This window comes from Lycium barbarum, chromosome 11, assembly GCF_019175385.1.
Source record: "Lycium barbarum isolate Lr01 chromosome 11, ASM1917538v2, whole genome shotgun sequence".
In the NCBI taxonomy this organism is placed as follows: domain Eukaryota; kingdom Viridiplantae; phylum Streptophyta; class Magnoliopsida; order Solanales; family Solanaceae; genus Lycium; species Lycium barbarum.
The window spans coordinates 29,711,774-29,736,357 of NC_083347.1; the positions used below are offsets into that span (position 1 = coordinate 29,711,774).

Below are 24,584 nucleotides of genomic sequence, written 5' to 3' on the forward strand. Positions count from 1 at the left end.
AGAGCTAGGAGTCGTTATGGAAGCTGACATTAATGGATTTTACCTTTTCTTCCCTATATTGCTCGTCTTTGTGTTTCTTTGGATGATTTATTGTATTTCTTTCATGTCTATGTGGAGCTAAACTTATATTTTTCAATGGTTTTTTCATGACCTTTATTATTCAAATATTAATTTCAATTAATTAGTTTATCGTATTTATTTATTTAATCCTGAGCTCAATTATTTGATTGCGTCATCATCAATTGAATACTGTCTACGAATCTAGTTGAACTCGAGAGTGGGAACTATAGATTGCATATAAATTAAATAGAGTGCGCTCTTGAACCCAAGCATCAGAAAATGGATTCGTGATTATGATAGACATGTGTTAATTGCCTTGCTTGATTATCATACAGGAAATTCGAATACGTTCTTGTTAATCCTTATTCTGTTGACATATAGGCTTAGGTCAACTTGAATAGACGAGCATATATTCGACGGAATATTGTGAGAAATATTAACCCTGCCAATCAATAATCCAGATAAATTAAGAAGTTGAATCAATTGAAGAATACAACGTGATTGTTAGACAGTCTGTAGTCATAGATCGATTTCATCTCATTGATAACATAAAAATCTGCGCTTTCTTGGTTAAAGTCATTATTTGTTTTATTTTTATTTTTAGTTAGTTATAATAATAACTTTGAGTGAGTTTTATTTCTTGTTTAGATAATTAACATTAGTTTAATTTAGTGGATGATTAATCACAAGTCTTTACAGGACGATATTCGATAATCTTATCACCTTATTAATTGTACACCGCATGTGTGCGCGTTGGAAACAACAAAGTGTCGTGGAGAAACCATATAATGGGTAATGGTCCCATGGAGATGGGGCTAAGATGAAACGTGTGAAAAAAAAAAGTAATACATGAAATAATTTTGGAACATACAGCTGTTAGTCCAGTTAATTAAAAGACACACAAAAAACGTGTTCAATAGGTCGTTGGTCAATGGAAACAATTAGCCCCGGGGCTGCAACAATAAATTTGCAACACTCAGCTAATCAGTTTCAAATTCCCAAAGAAGTTGAGAACCACATACCATGGCTCAAACATTTTCTAACAATGGCAGAACCAATGAGGTTTTGGTGGAGGAGAGAGCAAGTGTTAGAACATTCATATTAAATAGGCCTAAGCAGTTGAATGCACTTTCTTATCAAATGATTTCTCGGTTGTTGGAACTTTTCCATGCAAGTGAAGGAGATTCAAATGTGAAGATTATAATATTGAAGGGAAATGGAAGGGCTTTCTGTGCTGGTGGTGATGTTACATCTTTTGTTCGTAATATTCGCCAAGGTAACTGGAAATGGGTTGCTGATAATCCCTGTCAAGAGTACACCCTTAACTATGTGATGGCAACATATAGTAAACCCCAGGTTTCCATCCTTAACGGAATTGTCATGGGAGGCGGACTTGGTGCTTCTGTACATGGTAGATTTCGGGTTGCAACAGAGAAGTCGGTTTGTGCTATGCCTGAAACAGCTATGGGACTCATTCCTGATGTAGGTGTTTCTTACTTTTATTCAAGGCTTCCAGGATTTTTCGGGGAATATGCTGGTCTTACTGGTGCTAAGTTAGATGGTGCTGAAATGCTTGCTTGTGGTCTAGCAACTCATTTTGTACCCTCGGAGAGGTTGCCATTTTTAGAACAAGTACTAATTAAAGTCAATACGAGCGATCCAGATGTTATTTCTGCCATCATTAGTCGCTTCTCTAAAATACCAAAGCTGAAAGCAGAATGTCCTTATCACAAGATGAAGATTATTGACCATTGCTTCTTTCGGAGAACAATCGAAGAAATCATATCTTCCTTGAAAATTATGAGGCTTTGAACAAGAATGATGAGTACTGGATCTCTTCAACCATCCAATCGCCGAAGAAAGCATCCCCAACAAGTCTTATGATTTCATTGAGATCACTAAGAGAGGGGAGGCTGCAAGGTGTTGGTAGTTGCCTTATTCAAGAGTATAGGATAGCTTGTCATGTGATTAGGGGAGAATTCAGCAAAGATTTTTTCGAGGGATGCAGAGCCATACTCATCGACAAGGATAGAAATCCTAAGTAGGAGCCCTCCAGACTGGAACTAATTACAGATGATGATGTTGATCGTTACTTCTCCAAGATAGATGATGAAGATTGGCAAGACCTAAAGCTGCCTACAAGATCAAACTTGCCTCCATATGCAATTGCCAAACTTTAAAATTCACTTCTCTACTGCATGTTGCCTCTTCACTACATCATTTTTAAACCTTTTTTTTATTAGGAAGTGGTACACCAAATAAATTCACATCACTCCAATATATGAAATGCCAAAAATCAAGCCTAAGGAAAGATATATTTCTATACAATACTTGCCAGAGTTGTGTATACAGATATGCACATCATTTGATTGAATTCTGATGTCCACCCTCAAGCACAATGGTAGATTGTACTACTAAACAATTTGCCGTGTAGTTTCTGTAATCAGAGATAATGTATCGATCTTAATTTATTGCAATGCGAGAACCTGCGTACTAGTCTTGGCTGGAAAAAATAAGTTGGATTCTTCATATGATCTTGGTCAATTCTCATGCTATGAATTTAACTCATGGGATTGAGTTAAGCACAAAAGTTTCTCATCTCTTGAGTTAGCTTTTGGAATTGAATTAGGCAAAAAAATCTTTTTTTTTTCTTTCAATTATACGATATGTGAATTGTGATCCATCTTCATAATAATTTTTGGAAGGAAAAGTAGATGCTTCACGGGTTCGAGTCGTGGAAACAACCTCTTGCAGAAATGCAGGGTAAGGTGGCCTACAATAGACCCTTGTGGTACAGCCCTTCCTTGGAACCCGCGCATAGCGAAGCTTAGTGTACCGGGCTTCCCTTTCTCTTTTTTTTTAAAGGAATGTAGAAGCTATTTTTCAGAAGTTGGGAAAAAGTAGTTTTTTCTGGAAGCACTTTTGACCAAGCACAAATTGCTATTCTAATATCGGAAAAAAGTGATTTTCAAATTAATTAGCCAAACACAAACCGCTTCTCTCCAAAAATACTTTTTGCAAGAGCACTTATAACAAACAACACTTTTCTAAACACAGATTTTAGAAGCTCGGTTAAACAGGTTATAAGTCTTTTTTTTTTTAATTAAAAATTCTATGACATGGCTATAGATAATTTTGTAAAAGAAGGAAATGTCAAGAACACCAATTCAAATACTTAGAAACCTTTAGATGAGTAATAGGAAAAATGAATAGAGATAACTAACAGGCAGCAGAAGCATAGCTGTTTTACATGTTGCATGAAGATACATCTTGAAAATGATTTTGGAGGGATGATGTCTGGTCTTCCATCTACTGATCAAAATATATACAATTATGGTCTTCCCCTGGAAGTGAAACAAAATGACCTAAATAATGTTACTCCTTATTCAACACTTTGGGAACTTTGATGTAAGGCTCCTCAAAGCTTGGCACAACAGAAATCAATGATTCCCTAATAGTGGAAAATGCATACAAGAATCATTTATTTGCTCTGAACACCGCAGGGCCAAAATAACATAAAAGAAAGTAGACGGAGGATAACAAGATTACCTATTCTCAAACTTTTCAGGTATGTCGTCGCGCAAATTATCTCCCTCAGTATCTGCAGATCAAGAAAGAATTGCCAAAAGGATAAAATTTAATGTCGCATCAAATGTTTTGATGTTCAAAAGTCTTGCACTCTTAAATGTTATTAGCACTCAAGTCATCAAAGAAAATCCAACAATATTTTCCGATTCTTATAATCTGTTTCAACTTTCAAAAGATTTTTAAATCCAAGAAAGATCCAGATGCAAAAGGAACAGTAACCTATGACTGTTTAATTTATTTTTTGTTAACCTTAGCATGGTTAGCTTCTTCCAGGAATCCATCCTAAAGATACTGTCCCATGTTAACACTAGTAAACTAGAACATGAGAGAATAGAACAAAAGGATGAGGAATGCGTTAATTGCTTTTCTATTTTAACGGATTACAATTTGCAAGGAGATAAATTTCTTCTTTGTTGGGTGTCCAATGGCTGACACTAAGGATCAGTCAACGAAATCTTTAGCATGGCATATATGGTGGCGGGTCACCCCAATCTGTTTTGGTGCTTATGGCTAGAGATGAAAAGACAAGCATTCTTATACCATTTTCTCATTTTTGATGCTGAATGAAGCAAGAACCATTTCGAGAACCATATGGCATTATCTTCAAGAAAATAAATTATAGTATAACTTTGAAAGAAAAAAAATCAAAGAGAAGTATTCAATTAAGTTGAAGTTGAAGTATTCACCTGCCCTTATGGCTGGTTCGATACTCTCCAGATCGACAGCTTGAAGTTGTCCAAACCTGTTTCACCAGTGAAGGCGAGCATCACAACACTATAAAAAAAAGGCAGCCCGGTGCACTAAGCTCCCGCTATGCACGGGTTCCGGGGAGGGGCCGGACCACAAGGGTCTATTGTACGCAGCCTTACCCAACATTTCTGCAAGAGGCATCACAACACTAAAAGTAGATAATGCACAATAAGAAAAATTACAAAAAGTACCAACACTAAAAGTATATGGAATTATCGATTGAGGCTTTCAGCCTTCGGTTAGCTTGGACAGACAAATACTTAAAGTTTCCACCAAGTTCTTGGACGAATACCTCAAGCAAGCTTCAAAGGTTCCACATTATTTAAAGTTCTAGCACAGCGGGAATTCTGACTTGAAATAAAAACTCCGAACGTTAATTTTCGGAACTTGAAGGAAAATTTAAGTGATTAATTAGACAAAAACTCATCAAATTGCCCTGTTCCCCACCCTGCTTCCCTAGGCAAAGAGGGGAAAAGAAAAAGGCACATTTTAAGATATAACTCTACTATCTTTAACATAGCTAACTCAACTGAAATAAAAGTAAATAACAACACCTCTAAGGTATTAAATAAGTAACCATACAACCTTTAATATTCAATCAATGCTCATTCCAAATCAATAAAATTTCTGTTCACATTACTTTGCAAATTCTGATGTCTCAACTTCCATTTTACCAAACACTTAGCATAAAACAAATCAAAACTGCGATAGCAACGTAATCGAAGGGACGCACTTGAATTAAGAGCAAGATATAAATCAACTCTTGAATTTGAAGAAGTTTAACAAACATAACCCTAATAATCTTAATATCAATAAATAACTAAAGAAGATTAAAATGTCAACAACTTTTCAATCATTAGAACACTATCTTAATTCTTTTTTCAATATAAACCAATGAGAAAAATGCAGAGAAAGAGAGGTACCAATCTATAACTTGTCGAATTTTGGGAGCGAATTCTTCAACCTGCATACAAATAAATCAAGACCAAACCATAATTACTTATTGAAAAGTGAGTGAAATAAAAATAAACTTAAAGATGAAATGGGTATTAATTACTTCTTGAGGGGTTAGCGAAATTCGAGCTTTTTCAGCCAAACGAGGAATATCAGGAGGCTTTAAAACACTCGATTTCATAGAGTAACTTCGCCGAGCTGTCGAATGCTTACCCTTAATTGTCAGTGGGAATGAGGAAATACCATTTTTAGTGAAATTGAAGAAGAAAGAATCAGTCACAATTCTTGCTAGTTTAAGCAAATGCAAAGGTTTGATACATGCCATAGATAGTGTTTGTTTGTTTGTTTGTTTGTTTGTTTGATGAGCATCACGATGATACTACTTTAGTTGGAATATAGGGGGGGGGGGGGGGCTGCTTAATGCATATGCGCCCCTAAACTTATTCATTTCTTTTCATTTTGGCACTTCAACTAAGTTTTGTTCCTATTGAGCCCTGAAATCGTCCTCAAGTGTATCTACCAAACACAATCCGACTTACATAGTATTCCATCTTCAATGTAGCACCATGTTAATATATATTCTAATTTAATTATGCCATCTTTTAGCTAAGATTAGTTGACTGAGAGGGAAAAAATAATAACTCTTAATTAGGCTAGCAGTGGAAGAGCAGAAACAGTAGAAACTGACACATCCATGACCTAAAGAATAACTTACCACACTTCTAAAATATTACTCCATCTTCATTTCCCCAATTTAATTTCTGCTTCTAATAAAAACCAGATTTAGGGAGTTTGATGGACACACTTGAGGACGAGTCAGGGGTTCAATAGGAACAAAACTTAGTTGAGGTGCCAAAGTGGAAAAAAGGGGCAAGTTTAAGGGGGCCGCATTTTAAAAAAAAATCTTTTTTCAATAAGTTTTTTGTTGGTTTCCCACCGATGTGTAGTAACCACATTAGATCCTGACTATATCTGGATTTGCTTAGCATAGGACCCCATTTGAGGGATGTGCTCCCTACCAAGGATTTTTCATACCCATGGGTCATGACAGACTCGAACCCGAGACCTCTATTAAAGGATGCCTTTCTAATTTGTGCGTGTAAGTATTTTCAGAAAATTCCTGCGAAAAGGAAATACACCAGAAAAGCCATTGCCACCAGCCAGGGGGCTACTGCAGAAGCAACTCGCGAAAAGACCGTTCTGACTCAGACAATAGTCCCAACCGCTCCTATAGTTACACCTCCTAGTGATTCAGATGGGGTTGTTAGAAGTGCTATCAACATGCTCACACGACTGGTAGCAGCTCAGGCCCAACGTCAGGAATCTGGGTCAAATTCAGGAAATAATGGAGAGTCTTCTAAGACTAAGGATTTTCTCCGAATGAATCTCCCAGTCTTCACGGGGACAAAGAAAGACGAAGACCCTCAGGACTACATTGATACTCTTTAGAAAATCTTCAGGATTATGACAGTTACAAAAAACTGAAGTAGTTACTTTTGGAGCTCATCAGCTGCAGAGCATTGCTAACACTTAGTATGAATCTTGGGAATTGTCCCGAGGTGAGGATGAACCTGATGCTATATGGGATGAGTTTGCAAGTGCATTCCTAGACCACTTCATGCCATTAGAGGTCAGGGAAGCTAAGGCTGAGCAATTCCTGAAGCTTAAGCAGAATGGCAGGTTAGTTCAGGACTACTAGTTGGAGTTTGTCAGTCTGGCTAAGCATGCTCCAAATATGGTATCGGACATGAGGGCAAGAGTGAGGAGATTTGTTGGGGGCCTTGATTCCTATTTGTATGATGGGGCCAACATTGCTGCACAGAATGGGGGGATAACTATCTCCAAGATGGTAGCTTTTGTACAAGGGAATGAGACAAGGCTGAAGGAGGCGGAAGCCTTGCGGAAAGAGAAAGACAAGGAGTTCAACAAGAGGGTCAAGTCTACCGGGTAGTTCAGCGGTAATGGAAATATAAAGTTCTTTAAGAACAAGTCACCAGGACCTTCTCCGTCCACAGCAAGTGCCCCAGTCCCCAAGTTTCATAATGATAAGAAGCAGAATTTCAGGCCATCAAGTTCTTACTCTCAGGCTAGTGTGGGTCAGTTGAATTATACCAATCCGATATGCAGCAAGTGTGGTAAGAGACACCCAGGTGAGTGTCGTATAGGTGTGGATATTTGCTATGGTTGTGGCCAAAGGGGCCATTTTCAGAGAGATTGTCCGTTAGCTAGGCAAGGTACTGGAGGTAACGTTGCGCAGTCCACAAATTCAGCAGCTCCTCGTCACAATCAGTCCCAGCAGGGGCATGGAACGACAAGGTCCGGCAATACAGGCGGTGGTCAGAACCGTTTGTATGCATTGACAGGTCGTCAGAATACACAGGCTAGAGCAGATGTTGTCACAGGTACACTCACAGTTTTCACTTTTGAAGTATATGCCCTTATTGACCCAGGATCCACCTTATCTTATGTAACCCCTTTTGTTACTAAGAAATTTGAGTTTGAACTGGAAAAGTTGCATGAACCCTTTGAGGTGTCTACCCCAGTGGGAGAGTCAGTCATAGCTAGGCGCATTTATAGGGGTTGCCCAGTTTTAGTCTATCACCGTAGAACCATAGCTGACTTAGCAGAGTTAGAGATGGTAGACTTTGATGTAATCATGGGTATGGACTGGTTAGCTTTATGTTATGCCACAGTATGTTGTAGAACTAAAGTTGTAAGATTCGAGTTTCCTAATGAGCCAGTCATAGAATGGGAGGGTAATTCTGTAGTACCCAGGGGTAGATTTATTTCTTACCTAAAAGCTAGAAAAATGATTTCCAAAGGTTATATTTATCACCTAGTTTGAGTCAAAGATTCAAATGCCCAGACTCCAACTCTTCAGTCCGTCCCAGTTGTAAATGAATTTCCAAAGGTCTTTCCCGAAGATCTTCCAAGACTTCCTCCTGACAGGGAGATTGAATTTGGAATTGATCAACTTCCCGATACTCAGCCGATATCTATTGCGCCATACAGAATGGCTACAGCAGAGTTAAAAGCCCAGTTGAAAGATCTTCTTGACAAGAGGTTTATTAGGCCTAGTGTTTCACCTTGGGGTGCGCCAGTCTTATTTGTCCGAAAGAAGGATGGTTCCTTACGTATGTGTATAGACTACCGTCAGTTGAACAAGGTCACCATTAAGAACAGGTACCCTCTTCCTAGAATAGATGACTTATTTGACCAACTTCAGGGCGCCCAATGTTATTCCAAGATTGACCTCAGATCAGGCTATCATCAGTTAAAGGTTAAGGAAGTTGATATTCCGATGACCACTTTCAGAACCCGTTATGGCCATTTTGAATTTCTTGTTATGTCATTTGGGTTGACAAATGTGCCAGCTGCTTTCATGCATTTTATGAACAGGGTCTTCAAGCCTTATCTCGACTTATTCGTCATTGTCTTCATTGATGATATTTTGGTGTATTCCCGTAATGAGGCTGATCATGCAAATCATCTCAGAATAGTGTTGCAGACTCTTAAAGATCATGAACTTTTTGCAAAATTCTCAAAGTGTGAGTTTTGGCTTAAGTCAGTGGCGTTATTAGGCCATGTTATCTCAGGTGAAGGTGTTAAAGTTGATTCTCAAAAGATTGATGCCGTAAGGAGTTGGCCCAGACCCACCTCAGTTTCTGATATAAGAAGTTTCTTGGGTCTGGCAGGCTATTATAGACGTTTCGTAGAAGGATTTTTCTCTATTTCCGCTCCGTTAACTAAGTTGACTCAGAAGAAGGTTAAGTTTCAATGGTCAGATGCTTGTGAGCGAAGCTTTGAAGAGTTGAAGAAGAGATTGACTTCTGCTCCAGTTGTGACGCTGCCAGAGGGAACCGAAGGGTTCGTAGTTTATTATGATGCTTCGGGAGTGGGTCTCGGGTGTGTCTTAATGCAGCATGGTAAGGTTGTAGCTTATGCATCTCGTCAGCTCAAGTTTCATGAAAAGAATTATCCGACTCATGACCTAGAGTTGGCAGCTGTTGTTTTTACACTTAAGATATGACGTCATTATTTGTATGGAGTGCATGTCGATATTTTCACAGATCATAAAATCCTGCAGTATATCTTCAAGCAAAGGGAGCTGAATCTTAAGCAGAGGAGATGGCTCGAATTGGTTAAGGATTATGATGTGGATATCCTCTATTATCCGGGGAAAGCGAATGTTGTAGCCGATGCTCTTAGTCGGTGTTCCATGGGAAGTTTAGCCCACGTGGATTCAGATAATAGAGTTATGACCAGGGAAGTTCACCATTTGGCCAGTCTTGGAGTTTGACTTTTGGACTCCGAGGATGGGAGTGTGGTTGTTCAGAATAGAGCTCTTTCCTCTTTAGTTGTTGAAGTTAAAGAGAAACAATATACGGATCCCTACTTGTTGCAGCTGAAAGAGGGGATTCACAAACATAAAACAACGGCTTTTGAACAAGGGGGAGATGATGGTACCTTGAGGTACCGAGACAGATTATGTGTTCCAGATCTAGATGGGCTCAGAGAGCGAATTATGTCAGAAGCTCACAACTCCAGGTGTTCCATTCACCCAGGTTCCACTAAGATGTACCATGATCTTAAGGATATTTATTGGTGGAGAAGAACATAGCAGATTTTGTAACTAAGTGTCCGAATTATCAACGAGTGAAAGCCGAACACCAGAGGCCTGGTGGTTTAGCTCAGAATATTGATATTCCTGTCTGGAAATGGGAAATGATCAATATGGACTTTGTATCAGGTCTACCTCGTTCAGCTAGGAGGCATAACTCTATTTGGGTGATCGTTGACTGGCTTACTAAGTCGGCACACTTTTTGCCAGTCAAGACCACAGATTCAGCAGAGGATTACGTCAAGTTATATGTTAATGAAATTGTCAGATTTCATGGGACCCCAGTGTCTATTATTTCAGATCGTGGTGCTCAGTTCACAGCGAATTTCTGGAAATACTTTCAGAAAGGATTGGGTACTAAAGTGAACCTCAACACAGCTTTTCATCCGCAGACAGATGGCCGGGCAAAGCGTACTATTCAGACCCTTGAGGACATGTTGAGAGCATGTGTCCTAGATTTCAAAGGTAATTGGGATGATCACTTACCCCTCATCGAGTTTTCCTATAATAACAGTTATCATGCTAGCATTGGGATGACACCTTTTGAAGTTTTGTATGGGCGAAGGTATAGGTCACCGATTGATTGGTTTGAAGTAGGTGAAGTAGAATTGTTAGGTCCAGATTTGGTCTATCAAGCGATGGAGAAGGTCAAGTTGATTCAAGAACGATTGAAAACGGCTCAGAGTCGCCAGAAGTCTTACACATATGTGAGGCGAAGGGACTTGGAATTTCAAGTTAATGATTGGGTGTTCCTTAAAGTCTCACCTATGAAGGGTGTTATGAGATTTGGGAAGAAAGGGAAGCTTAGTTCCAGATATATTGGACCTTACAGAATTTCACGAAAAGTCGGTCTAGTAGCTTATAAACTTGAGTTGCCACAAGAGTTGGCTGTTGTTCACCCAGTGTTTCATGTATCCATGTTGAGGAAGTGTGTAGGAGACCCGTCGTTGGTTGTTCCTGCTGATACTATAACAGTTAAGGATGGTCTCAACTATGAGGAGATCCCTGTACCATTCTTGATCGTCAAGTTCGCAAGTTGAGAACTAAGGAAGTAGCCTCAGTAAAAGACTTATGGAGGAGTCAAAAAGTTGAAGAGGCAGCATGGGAAGCCGAAGAAGACATGAAATCCAGATATCCTCACTTGGTTGAAGAGCAAGCAGATAAATTTCAAGGTAAATACCTTTAGTATTCACGTCATGTCCCTTACGTATTCATGCCTCATGTTTCACGTTCACATTCATGTATTCGCTATTCATGTCTCATGTTTTAGCTCTCAAGTTTTCATGAAACCATGTCATGTCAGTTTCCCATGTTCCATGTCATGTTTATTCACGTTCATATATTCAAGTTATGTCCAGACGCATTCTTAACCTTGACCCATCATTCGAGAACGAATGATCCCAAGGGGGAGATATTGTAACACCTTGTGCATTCGGGCTAAGATTTGACTCATAAGATGGGGGTATAATGAACCCAATTTTAGTAGTGTATAAATGGTGTTTGAAACCCAATCAAGACATGAGAAGATCCCTTGAGCAAAGGAAAGACGGAAGCTACCCTACGGAGCGTGTTTTCAAGTGAGTTTGCACCATGTCTCACTTAAAATGAGTATACGGAAAAATCTGTAAGTAATTTGGGAAATTTTCCTCTTGAAAGTTGTAGATCTTTGAAATACCTTTCCAACGGTATATTATGGAGGTCAAACAGACATTTATACAAAAAGTTATGCCCGTTTTACTAAAACAGTGTTCTGCAGATTTATGGTGGAATCTACAGGCCGTAAAAATTATACGGGCCGGAGATTTGGGCCGTAAAACTGGTCCAAAAAGCCCAAATCACTATAATTGATTTACGGTGGGATCTAAGGACCGTAAAACTTTTACAGGCCGTAAAATAGGGCGTAAAACAGGTCTGACAGCAATTTTAAAACTTCATTTTAAGGCTTTTTCACTTCATTCTTCACACCCCCAATACGTAGAACGACCTCCTATTCTCTCCCATCATCAAGAACACCAAGGTAAGCCTATTCTAATCATTCCAAGTGAATTCTAATATATATCCTTGTAATCTAAACAAGAAATCATCATTCCTAACCTAGGGTTTTCAAGAAAACCCATCTCAAGGTTCAAGATTCAAGATTTTGGAAATCTTCTTCAAAGTTCAAGTCTTTAATTCAAGTTTTGGAGCATCACCAAGTATGTAGAGTTTCTATCCACGTGTGGAAACATCTTTGTTCTTCCCCACGCCACGTTCTTCCATGATCATACAAGTTAAACCAAAACTAGGGTTTTAGCCACGTTCATCATAACCCTAAGTACATGTACCATGATATACTATAATTGTATGATTACTTCGTTATTGTATTCTTAATAGTCCCTTTTGGTTATTGAGAATCTGTCTGTAATCCATGAAAACCCATACTTTGCATTCCATGGGTTCCTACATGCAAGTTAATAAATGTAATGCTTATTTTCATGAATATCCTACATGTCTGCAAGTTTTCATGAAATTTTATTATATTATTATATCCATGCTATGATACAAGATACTCATGTTTAATACAAGTCATGTTTTATGAAATTCATGGGCTTCTTAGCCAACTATATCATGTTCATATTTTTTAGAGTTGCACAGATTACCGAGAAGGCTCAAACAGCCTGAAACTATGTTTGCCACCGTAGGATAAGGATCGCTCCGCCCAGTTAGGACGATACCTTTATATTTTTCCCCATTGAGGGACTTGGATCCATTCATGTCATGTTCATGTCTTGTACCCCGGCAAGGTACAAGATGGCTTAGCTGATCGGGCAGAGATCAGACGCCACGTATTAACGTGGTGGTTACATGTCGATTATATTACTGCTCTCCCAACTTAAAATTCTTTTACTCATGTTATATATGCATTCATATTCATGTCAGATACTCCTGTTCATTACCAGGTTTTAGTTTCAGTTTCCGCCCTTATCATGTTACTCTCATGTGCCACGTTTATTTCATTCAGTTGCTTTACATACAAGTACATTCAATGTCCTGACGTCCCCTTTTATTGCCCGGGGGCCTGCATTTCACGATGCAGGTACGGATTTACAGGACGACGCCTCTGCTTATTAGGATTTGCATATACGAGCTTATTGGTGAACCACATCTCATTCGGGGTTTAGACATTGTCTTTCTTTATTTAGTTTTGCATCTAAAGGTATGCTGGGGGCCTTGTCCCAGCAAGTATGTTACATGTTTCAAACTCATGTTAGAGGTTTCATAGACAAGACAAGTGTTATGTTAGACTTCCAGAGTCGGTAAGCCGGTTCGGCTCATTCATGATATTGTCCGCATTCATGACTTAACCAAGTACTTATGTTTAATATTATGACTTACTATGTTTTACAAAAGCTTGTCATGCATTTCACATTATATTTCCGCTCATGTATGCCTCATGATGATTCAACAAGCCATGTGGTTCGCTCGGTCACATGCAGTCAGGCACTGAGCGTCGTATTACGCCCAGGTCGTGGTTCGGGGCGTGACATTAATGGACTAGCCCACAAAAATTGGATCATTAATCTAATCCATATTTATTGGACTTAAATAATTAATCCAATTATATTAATCCATAATATTTGTTTAGACTAATATATCTTGAATTTAATATAATCCGAATTTCTAGCAGATTTAAATTTAATACAATTTCACTATCCACAGTGTGCGTTTGGCAACTAGTGTCCTGAAGAAACCATGTAATGGGTAATGGTGCTATGGAGAATGGGGGCAAGATGGAACGTGCTGTAATACATGAAAGAATTTTGGATCATTAGGTTAGTCCAGTTAATTAAAAGACAGAAGAAACGTGTTTCGTTGGTCAATGGACAAAATTAACCCCTGGCTGCAGCAATAAATAAACTTGCAGCACTCAGCTAGTCAATCTCAAATTCCCAAACAAGCTGAGAACCACATACCATGGCTCTAACATTTTCTAACAATGGCAGAACCAATGAGGTTTTGGTGGAGGAGAGAGCAAGTGTTAGAACATTCATATTAAATAGGCCTAAGCAGTTGAATGCACTTTCTTATCAAATGATTTCTCGGCTGTTGGAACTTTTCCATGCAAGTGAAGGAGATTCAAATGTGAAGATGATAATATTGAAGGGAAATAGAAGGGCTTTCTGTGCTTGTGGTGATGTTACATCTATTGTTCGTAATATTCGCCACGGTAACTGGAAATGGGGTACTGATTATATTCGCGAGGTATACACTCTTAACTATGTGATGGCAACATATAGTAAACCCCAGGTTTCGATCCTGGATGGAATTGTCATGGGAGGTGGACTTGGTGCCTCTGTACACGGTAGATTTAGAGTTGCAACAGAGAAGTCGGTTTGTGCTATGCCTGAAATAGCTTTGGACTCTTTACTGGTGCAGGTGCTTCTTACTTTTATTCTAGGCTTCCAGGATTCTTCGGGGAATATGCTGGTCTTACTGGTGCTAGGTTAGATTGTGCTGAAATGTTTGCTTGTGGTCTAGCAACTCATTTTGTACCCTCGGAGAGGTTCGCCTTTTTTAGAACAAGCACTAATTAAAGTCAATACTAGTGATCCAGATGTTATTTCTACCATCATTAATCGCTTCTCTAACATACCAAAGCTGAAGCAGAAAGTCCTTATCATAAGATAAAGATTATTGAACATTGCTTCTCTCGGAGAACATTCGAAGAAATCATATCTTCTCTTGAAAATTATGAGGCTTTGAGCAAGAAGGATGAGTACTGGATCTCTTCAACCATCCAATCGCTAAAGAAAGCATCCCCGACAAGTCTTAAGATTTCATTGAGATCAATAAGAGATGGGAGGCTGCAAGGTGATGGTAGTTGCCTTATTTGAGAGTATAGGATGGCTTGTCATGTGTTCAGGGGAGAATTCAGCAAAGATTTTTTCGAGGGATGCAGAGCCATACTCATCGACAAGGATAGAAATCCCAAGTCGGAGCCCTCCAGACTGGAACTAATTACAGATGATGATGTTGATCGTTACTTCTACAAGATAGATGATGAAGATTGGCAAGACCTAAAGTTGCCTCCAAGATCAAACTTGCCTCCATATGCAATTGCCAAACTTTAAAATTCACTTCTCTACAGCATGTTGCATCTTCACTACATCATTTTAAAACTTTTATTTTTATTAGGAAGTGGTACACCAAATAAATGCACGTCACTCCAATGTATGAAATGCCAAAAATCAAGTCTAAGGAAAGATATAGTGCTATACAATACTTGCCAGAGTTGTGTATACAAATATGCACATCATTTAATTGAATTGTGATGTCCACCCACAAGCACAATGGTAGATTGTACTACTAAATAATTTGCCATGTAGTTTCTGTAATTAGAGATAATGTATCGATCTTAATTTATTGCAATGCGAGAACCTACGTACTAGTCTTGGCTGGGAAAAATAAGTTGGATTCTTCATTTGATCTTAGACAATTCTCATCTTATGAATTTAACTCTTGGGATTGAGTTAAACACAAAAGTTTCTCATCTCTTGAGTTAGCTTTTGGAATTGAATTAGGCAAAAATCTTTTTTTTTTTTTTAAATTATATGATATATGAATTGTGATCCATCTTCATAATTATTTTTGGAAGAAAACGTAGATGCTTCATGGGTTCGAGCAACAGCCTCTTGCAGAAATGCAGGGTAAGACTGCAAACAATAAACCCTTGTGGTCCGGCTCTTCTCCGGACCCCACATAGCAGGAGCTTAGTACACAAGACTGTCTTTTTTTTTTAAGGAAAGTAGAAGCTATCTTTCAAAAGTTGGAAAAAAGTATTTCTTTTTTCTCGGAAGCACTTTTGACCAAGCACAAATTGCTATTCTGATATCGGAAAAAGTGATTTTCAAAATAATTAGACAAACACAAACTGCTTCCCCCCAAAAATACTTTTTGAAAAATCCCTTCTAACAAACAACACTTTTCTAGACACAGATTTTAGAAGCTTGGATTAACAGGTTATAAGTCTTTTTTTTTAAATTAAAAAGCCTATGACATGGCTATAGATAATTTTGTAAAAGAAGGAAATGTCAAGAACACCAATTGAGATACTTAGAAACCTTTAGATGAGTAATAGAAAAAATGACTAGAGATAACTAACAGGCAGCAGGAGCATAGCTGTTTTACACGTTGCATCAAGATACATCTTGAAAAAGATCTTGGAGGGATGCTTTCTGGTCTTCCATCTACAGATCAAAATATATAAAATTATGGTATTCCCCTAAAAGTGAAACGAAAATTACCTAAATAATGTCACTCCTTATTCAACACTTTGGGAACTTTGATGTAAGGCTCCTCAAAGCTTGGCACAGTAGAAATCAATGCTTCCTTAATAGAGGAAAATGCATACGAGAATCATTTGTTTGCTCTGAACACCGTAGGGCCAAAATAACATAAAATAAAATAGATGGAGGATAACAAGATTACCTGTTCTCAATACTTTTCAGGTAAGTCGTCATGCAAATTATCACCCTCAGACCCTCAGTATCTGAAGATCAAGAAAGAATTGCCAAAAGGATAAAATTTAATGTTGCATCAAATGTTTTGATGCTCAAAAGCCTTGCACTCTTACTAGTTATTAATACTGAAGTCATCAAAGAAAATCCAACAAAATATTCTGATTCTTACAATCTATTTCAACTTTCAAAAGATTTTTAAATCCAAGAAAGATCCAGATACGAAAAGGCAGTAACCTTTGACTATTTAATTTATTGTTTGTCAACCTAGCATGATTAATTTCTTCCAGGAATCCAATCCTAAAGATACTGTCAAAGGTTAACACTAGTAAACTAGAACACGAGAGGAGAACAAAAGAATGAGGAAGGTGTTAATTGTTGTTCTATTTAATTTAATTGATTGTTTGTCACTTTATTACTTGTACGAAACAACAGCGTATGCTTGACTGTGCGTTTGGCAACTAGTGTCGTGAAGAAACCATGTAATGTGTTGCTCCCAAACGCACACACAAGTATACGCTGTCGTACAAGTAATATAGGATTTAAGTCTAGCTATCGTACCCACAAGGACTTATGATTAACTATTTACTAAATTAAACTAATGCTAATTATATAAACAAGAAATAAAATCCAAATTCATATTTATAAACTAAATAAAAATAAAAGAAAACAAATAATGAACTTCAACCAAGAAAGACGAATTTTTATCAGAGAAGAAATAGATCTAAGGCTATGACCACTAACAATCCAGTTGAGTCTTCAAATCGTTATACCTATGGGTTACTAGTTGACGGGTTAATTATAACTTTATGAGTATCTTCCGAGTTGCTCACAAGCCTGTAGATGCTACTATAACGCCTATATTCCTATGGTCACCAGAGGTAACAAGAACGCATTTACTTCTCCGTATTCAACTAAATAAGGCTAAAGGGTATATTCCTATCCTCAGTAGCGAAACGATTAATCGAACAAGCTCTATTTATTCTTATTACGCATGCAAATTCCCTATCCCTAGTTCAATTCACACGCCACAGATAGTATCTAATTAGTGATCAAGTAATTAAACAATTAAGCACAAGAATAAATAAGCAACCCAAAAATATGAAAATTTAATAGATAGAAACGATAATCAAACGTCAACTTTCATGTTTGTATCAAAACCCTAGAACTAAAGAGTTTAGCTCCACATAGACATGGAGGAAAAACAACAAATCATCCGAATAAAAACGTAAAAAATGAGTAATACAAAGAAGAGAAGATAAAACCCTGTAACTACGGCCTCCACAGCAGCTCCAAGTTCTCTCTAGATCCAAAGTTCTGAACTAAGGGTTTTAAGTTATCCAAAGTTGTGTAAAAACCGTGTAGAATATGTATTTATAGGATACTAAAAGGCCTAGGCTTTTAAAAATTAAATCCAAATCGGATCGGGAAACACAGCGAAAAAATGGATTGGTGCGCCGCCCTGGACATCGCCCCAGGCGGCGCCCCAAGAGGATTTAACAGGGACTCGGGATGGACAGACACAACTGAAGCCTCAACCTCTTTTTGTTCCACAAATTTTGTTGCCTTCATCTTGTGCCACGTTTACACTTCAGCCAATTATTGCACCTTTAATATTTCAATCATTACACCATGAATTGAGGTCTCAATTTTGTCTTCTATTGTTACTGCTCCATTTGTTGCTCCCATCATTTAATTCTTCACGTAGAAAACTTCAGCTCCTTCCTTTCTTCATTAACATCATTAATAATGATCGTCACAAATTGTTTTTGCTCCTTTTCCAATTACCACTTCACGTTTTTTATCTAATTTTCTTGCTCCAAAATTCTAAATCTTCATACCATGTTAATTCTACACATTGAAAATATAATATTAAGCATGAAGCAATATAATAATGCTCAAAAGACGATTAAAAGTACTAGAATGTGAGGCAACTTGATTAAATATATGCATTTTTGTCCGAACATCATAATGGTTTATGGTACCATGGAGAAGGGGCCCAAGATGAAACGTGTCGTAATACATGAAAGAATTTTGGAAAATACGGTTGTTAGTCCAGTTACTTAAAAGACAGAGAAGAAACGAGTTCAATAGGGTCGTTGGTCAATGGAAAAAATTAGCCCCGGGGCTGCAACAATAAATTTGCAACACTCAGCTAATCAGTCTCAAATTCCCAAAGAAGCTGAGAACCACATAGCATGGCTCAAACCTCTTCTAACAATGGCAGAACCGATGAGGTTTTGGTAGAGGAGAGAACAAGTGTTAGAACATTCATATTAAATAGGCCTAAGTAGTTGAATGCACTTTCTTATCAAATGATATCTCGACTGTTGGAACTTTTCCATGCAAGTGCAGGAGATTCAAATGCGAAGATGATTATATTGAAGGGAAATGGAAGGGCTTTCTGTGCTGGTGGTGATGTTACAGCAATTGTTCGTAATATTCGCCAAGGTAACTGGAAATAGGGTGTTGATTATATGCGGGAAGAGTACACTCTTAACTATGTGGTGGCAACATATTGTAAACCCCAGGTTTCCATCCTTAATGGGATTGTCATGGGAGGTGGACTTGGTGCCTCTGTACATGGTACATTTCGAGTTGCAACAGCGAAGTCGGTTTGTGCTATGCCTGAAACAGTTTTGGGGCTCTTTCCTGATGCAGGTGCTTCTTACTTTTATTCGAGGCTTCCAGGATTCTTGGGGGAATACGCTGGCCTTACTGGTGCCAGGTTGGATGGTGCTGATATGCTTGTTTGTGGTCTAGCAACTCATTTTGTACCCTCGGAGAGGTTGCCATATTTAGAACAAGCACTAGCTAAAGTCAATACGAGTGATCCAAATGTTATTTCTGCCATCATTAATCGCTTCTCTAACATACTAAAGCTGAAAGCAGAAAGTCCTTATCACAAGATGAAGATTATTGACCATTGCTTCTCTCGGAGAACCATCGAAGAAATCATATCTTCTCTTGAAAATTATGAGGCTTTAAACAAGAAGGATGAGTACTGGTTCTCTTCAACCATCCAATCACTGAAGAAAGCATCCCCAACAAGTCTTAAGATTTCATTGAGATCAATAAGAGGGGGGAGGCTGCAAGGTGTTGGTAGTTGCCTTATTCGAGAGTATAGGATAGCTTGTTATGTGTTTAGGGGAGAATTCAGTAAAGATTTTTTCGAGGGATGCAGAGCCATACTCATCGACAAGGATAGAAATCCCAAATGAGAGCCCACCAGACTGGAACTAATTAGATGATGATGTTGATCGTTACTTCTCCAAGATAGATGATGAAGATTGGCAGGACATAAAGCTTCCTCCAAGATCAAACTTGCCTCCATATGCAATTGCCAAACTTTAAAGTTCACTTCTCTACAGCATGTTGCCTCTTCACTACATCATTTTAAAACTTTTATTTTTATTAGGAAGTGGTACACCAAATAAATGCACGTCACTCCAATGTATGAAACTCCAAAAATCAAGCCTAAGGAAAGATATAGTGCTATACAATACTTGCCAGAGTTGTGTATACAATTATGCACATCATTTAATTGAATTGTGATGACCTCCCTCAAGCACAATGGTAGATTGTACTACTAAATAATTTGCCATGTAGTTTCTGTAATTAGAGATAATGTATCGATCTTAATTTATTGCAATGCGAGAACCTACGTACTAGTCTTGGCTGAGAAAAATAAGTTGGATTCTTCATATGATCTTGGACAATTCTCATCTTATGGATTTAACTTGGATTGACTTAAGCACAAAAGTTTCTCATCTCTTGAGTTAGCTTTGGAATTGGATTAGGCAAAAAATCTTTTTTTTTTTAAATATATGATATGTGAATTGTGATCCATCTTCATAATTATTTTTGGAAGGAAAAGTAGATGCTTCATGGGTTCGAGCCGTGGGAACAACCTCTAGCAGAAATGCATGGTAAGGCGCGTTCAATAGACCCTTGTGGTCCGACCCTTCGCTTGACCCCGCGCATAATGGAAGCTTAGTGCACCGGACTGCTCTTTCCTTTTCTTTTTTTTTTCTTTTTTTTAAGGAAAGTAGAAGCTATTTTTCATAAGTTGGAAGAAAATAGATTTTTCTCGGAAGCACTTTTGACCAAGCAAAAATTGCTACTCTGATATCAGAAAAAGTGATTTTCAAATTGGTTAGCCAAACACAAACTGCTTTTCCCCAAAAATACTTTTTGAAAAAGCACTTCTAACAAACAACACTTTTCTAAACACAGATTCTAGAAGCTCGGTTAAACAGGTTATAAGTCTTTTTTTTTTAATTAAAAAGTCTATGACATGGCTATTGATAATTTTGTAAAAGAAAGGAAATGTCAAGAACACCAATTCAGATACTTGAAACCTTTAGATGAGTAATAGAAAAAATGACTAGAGATAACTAACAGGCAGCAGGAGCATAGCTGTTTTACGCGTTGCATCAAGATACATCTTGAAAAAGACTTTGGAGGGATGATTTTTGTTCTTCCATCTACTGATCAAAATATAAAAATTATGGTCTTCCCGTAGAAGTGAAACGAAAATGACCTAAATAATGTCACTCCTTATTCAACACTTTGGGAACGTTGATGTAAGGCTCCTCAAAGCTTGGCACAGCAGAAATCAGTGCTTCCCTAATAGAGCAAAATGCATACAAGAATCATTTGTTTGCTCTGAACACCGTAAGGCAAAAATAACATAAAATAAAGTAGATGAAGGATAACAAGATTACCTATTCTCAAACTTTTCAGGTATGTCGTCGCGCAAAATTATCTCCCTTAGTATCTGCAGATCAAGAAAGAATTGCCAAAAGGATAAAATTTAATGTTGCATCAAATGTTTTGATGTTCAAAAGTCTTGCACTCTTACTAGTTATTAATACTCAAATCATCAAAGAAAATCCAACAAAATATTCCGATTCTTACAATCTGTTTCAACTTTCAAAAGATTTTAAATCCAAGAAAGGTCTAGATGCAAAAAGAATAGAAATCTTTGACTGTTTTATTTATTGTTTGTCAACCCTAGCATGGTTAGCTTCTTCCAGGAATCCAATCCTAAAGATACTGTCATAGGTTAACACTAGTAAACTAGGACACGAGAGAAGAGAACAAAAGGATGAGGAAGGCGTTAATGGTTGTTCTATTTTAATGTATTACAATTTGCAAGGAGATATATTTCTTCATTGTTAGGTCACCCCAATCTGTTTTGGTGCTTATGGTTGCAGATGAAAAGACAGGCATTCTTATAGCATTTTCTCATTTTGATGCCAAATGAAGCGAACACTATTTCAAGAACCATATGACATTATCTTCAAGAAAATAAATTACAGTAGAACTTTAAAAGAAAAAAAGAAGTCAAAGAGAAGTATTCAATTAAGTTGAAGTTGAAGTATTCACCTGCCCTTATGGCTGGTTCGATACTCTGCAGGTCGACAGCTTGAAGTTGTCCAAACCTGTTTCACCAGTGAAGGCGAGCATCACAACACTATAAAAAAAGGGCATCCCGGTGCACTTAGCTCCCGCTATGCGCGGGGTTCTAGGAAGGGCTGGACCTAGGGGTGGGCATGGTACGGTATGGTACGGTATTTGAAACTTCGGTTCGGTAACTTCGGTATTCGGTTTTTAAAAATACGATACCATTACCATACCAAATTAATTCGGTATGGTTCGGTATTTTTAAGTTCGGTTTCGGTATTTCACGGTACGGTAATTCGGTAACCATAGTTTATTTGACTTCGACTTACGTATATACTCATGTAATAAAGGATTATGACTTCGAGATTTCTCAATTATATTAAACTAACACCATACACAAATAGACGTATTTAAAAGAAAGTACAAGCAATTTTCTTCGTTAATCAATTGCACAACGGACATTTGAATCACGATAGAGTAGTCAAAGTTTCAAAGTCTAAACAACATTAGCCAAAATTAAGTATAATCTTCGGTCCTAAACAATTTTACACCAAAAATTTCATTCAGCAGTAGAGAGAATAGGCCATTTCCACCATTTCAAGTCTTAATGTATTGGAAAAATAGCAGAGACAAATTAAAGGCTGCTTCTAGGCCTCAGCATATGTGAAAGACTAAAAGCATGAAAATATTGGATAAAAAGTTAGCTTTGATGGTACAATTTTCTATTAGATACAAATTGGCATTAAATGAGATGTGATGTAATTTTTTATACGAAAACTAGTCTATATATTTAGCAGTAGTAAATATAATATATATGGATTGTATATATGTAGTATAAACTTCGGTATGGTATACGGTATTTCGGTATCCATTTTATAAATACCAAATACCATACCGAATACCAAAGAAAATTTAAATTCATACCAAATACCATACCAAATACCATAATACTAAAACCGCGGTATTAAAAACTTCGGTATCGGTATGGTATTCGGTATATACCATACTGTGCCCACCCCTAGCTGGACCACAGCGTCTATTGCCTTACCCGAGATTTCTGCAAGAGGCATCACAACACTAAAAGTAGATAATGCACCATAAGAAAATTTACAAAAAGTACCAACACTAAAAGTATATGCAATTTTCGATTGAGACTTTTAGTCTTCGGTCATCTTGGACAGACAAATACTTAAAGTTTCCACCAAGTTCTTGGACGAATACCTCAAGCAAGCTTCAAAGGTTCCACACTATTTGGTCCCATAACCTTAGCTAAATGGTTTAGCTACTCATCTTCATTAAATGCAAAACAAAGATAAAGAAAGTATTCATAATGCTTACATTGGTTTAATGTAGAAGATGACAAAAAGAGTGTGAGAATCTTCACCAACCAACAAAGTTTGCCTTTAATGCTAATGGAAGACAAAAAGTGAAAGTGGAGAGAATATTCAATGAAAGTGCACAAAAACCTAAAACTAGTATTTATAAAAGGGGGACAAAAAGTGCATGTTTGGCATTAAATGACGCAATGCGGACAGAGTATGCGGTCCAGGAGTACGCGACCGCATACTGGCCGCATCCTCTTCCGTGAAACTTCGTCATGCGGCAGCAAGTTGAGTTTGCGGTGCCGCATGTTCTTCGCAACTTTGTGCATTTTTCTCCAATCATTGGTTGTTCTGAGGTGGAGTATGCGACCGCATAGCTGAGTTTACGGTACCGCATACACGACGCATACTGCTGCATTTTGACAACCTCTCTGGAAATTCTTTGTCTTTAGTATGCGGCTCAACTCGCACTTGCGGCGCCGCATACTGGTCGCATATTAAGCTCTTTTCCTTTTTTTCTGCCATTTTGTCCTTTTTGTGCCCTTGACTCAAAAAAACCTAAAAACACACAACAACCTAATAGAAATACAGAAAAATGCTTGAAAAGACTCCGAAAACAGTATAAGTAGTGGGAGTAAAAAACCTAAAATCCACAACTTATCAAGTAGCATATAGAAAAATCTACAGGTATAATACGGGCTTTGTTGTATCCTGAAGGGAATTGCTTGTGTTTTCTCTAATATGTATACGGGCAATATCTCTTTAAGGAAAGTCGATTTATCCACGCTTCAAAGCCATTTCTTCCTCAATTATATTTACCTGTTTTTCTAACAATTTTAAAGAGATATTCTATAAATATTTTACTGTAATGGCGAATCCAGAGAATAAAAAGGGGATGATGAACTCAAAATTATACATCGCCTGTACAGAGAGAGTGCATTGATAAAAAATTGTTAACAACCTACAACGTTGATAAATTGTGAATATTTAAGTTTGTGAATCGGTGGATAAATGGATGTCATTGTGAGATGGTGTATAACATTCATCAAACAAGTGTTGGGGCTTTCAAGTTTCAACCGTGCAGCACCAAAAGCACTTCACTGGTGGAATTTGGTTTCACCAAATTTTAAAATCTACGGCTTGCAATCTTCAAACTTGCATCAAAGTATGCATTTACTACGGGCAACAACTTCAATCAAGTCAACGAATCAAGAAAAAAGCGGCAAATATCGGGTTCTGCTTTTTTAACTTTACTTATTTTTTATTATGAATTTCTATCCTTTGTGTTTTTGATGAAACACAATTGATATAAGTGTCAGGGTAGATAATTTGTTTTGTGATATCTTGAAAAACATTCTACAGTTAGGCATAACATACATGACA

The 24,584-nt window shown here is 37.6% G+C and overlaps 2 protein-coding genes and 3 pseudogenes across 2 annotated transcripts; 4 read left to right on the forward strand and 1 right to left on the reverse strand.

Moving 5' to 3' along the window:
- Nucleotides 1-1,083: 1,083 nt before the first annotated feature.
- On the forward strand, nt 1,084-2,294 carry LOC132618311 (3-hydroxyisobutyryl-CoA hydrolase 1-like; annotated as a pseudogene).
- A 956-nt stretch (nt 2,295-3,250) lies between these two features.
- LOC132618282 (glutamyl-tRNA(Gln) amidotransferase subunit C, chloroplastic/mitochondrial-like) lies at nt 3,251-5,699 on the reverse strand. The gene is made up of 5 exons (XM_060333351.1): nt 5,456-5,699; nt 5,322-5,362; nt 4,335-4,390; nt 3,610-3,661; nt 3,251-3,511 (listed from the first exon to the last, which is right to left on the reverse strand). The coding sequence occupies exons 1-5, from the start codon at nt 5,675-5,677 to the stop codon at nt 3,436-3,438; spliced, it is 447 nt and encodes a 148-aa protein (XP_060189334.1). The 5' UTR covers nt 5,678-5,699; the 3' UTR covers nt 3,251-3,435.
- A 1,388-nt stretch (nt 5,700-7,087) lies between these two features.
- LOC132619657 (uncharacterized) lies at nt 7,088-13,007 on the forward strand. The gene is made up of 3 exons (XM_060334493.1): nt 7,088-7,299; nt 7,480-7,754; nt 12,913-13,007. The coding sequence occupies exons 1-3, from the start codon at nt 7,088-7,090 to the stop codon at nt 13,005-13,007; spliced, it is 582 nt and encodes a 193-aa protein (XP_060190476.1).
- Nucleotides 13,008-13,966: 959 nt separating this feature from the next.
- LOC132618651 (3-hydroxyisobutyryl-CoA hydrolase 1-like) lies at nt 13,967-15,084 on the forward strand (annotated as a pseudogene).
- Nucleotides 15,085-18,668: 3,584 nt separating this feature from the next.
- On the forward strand, nt 18,669-19,824 carry LOC132618773 (3-hydroxyisobutyryl-CoA hydrolase 1-like; annotated as a pseudogene).
- The last annotated feature ends 4,760 nt before the right edge of the window (nt 19,825-24,584 follow it).

Excerpts from the sequence above, each read along its gene's own strand:
- LOC132618282 (XM_060333351.1), bottom strand. The coding sequence starts at position 5,677 with ATGGCATGTATCAAACCTTTGCATTTGCTTAAACTAGCAAGAATTGTG. Across the intron at positions 5,363-5,455 it reads TTTCGCTAACCCCTCAAGAA|GTTGAAGAATTCGCTCCCAA; the intron begins GTAATTAATACC and ends ATTTGTATGCAG. Across the intron at positions 3,662-4,334 it reads CGAACCAGCCATAAGGGCAG|ATACTGAGGGAGATAATTTG; the intron begins GTGAATACTTCA and ends CTTGATCTGCAG.
- LOC132619657 (XM_060334493.1), top strand. The coding sequence starts at position 7,088 with ATGGTATCGGACATGAGGGCAAGAGTGAGGAGATTTGTTGGGGGCCTT. Across the intron at positions 7,300-7,479 it reads AAGAGGGTCAAGTCTACCGG|CAAGTGTGGTAAGAGACACC; the intron begins GTAGTTCAGCGG and ends TCCGATATGCAG. Across the intron at positions 7,755-12,912 it reads TAGAGCAGATGTTGTCACAG|GTTTTAGTTTCAGTTTCCGC; the intron begins GTACACTCACAG and ends GTTCATTACCAG.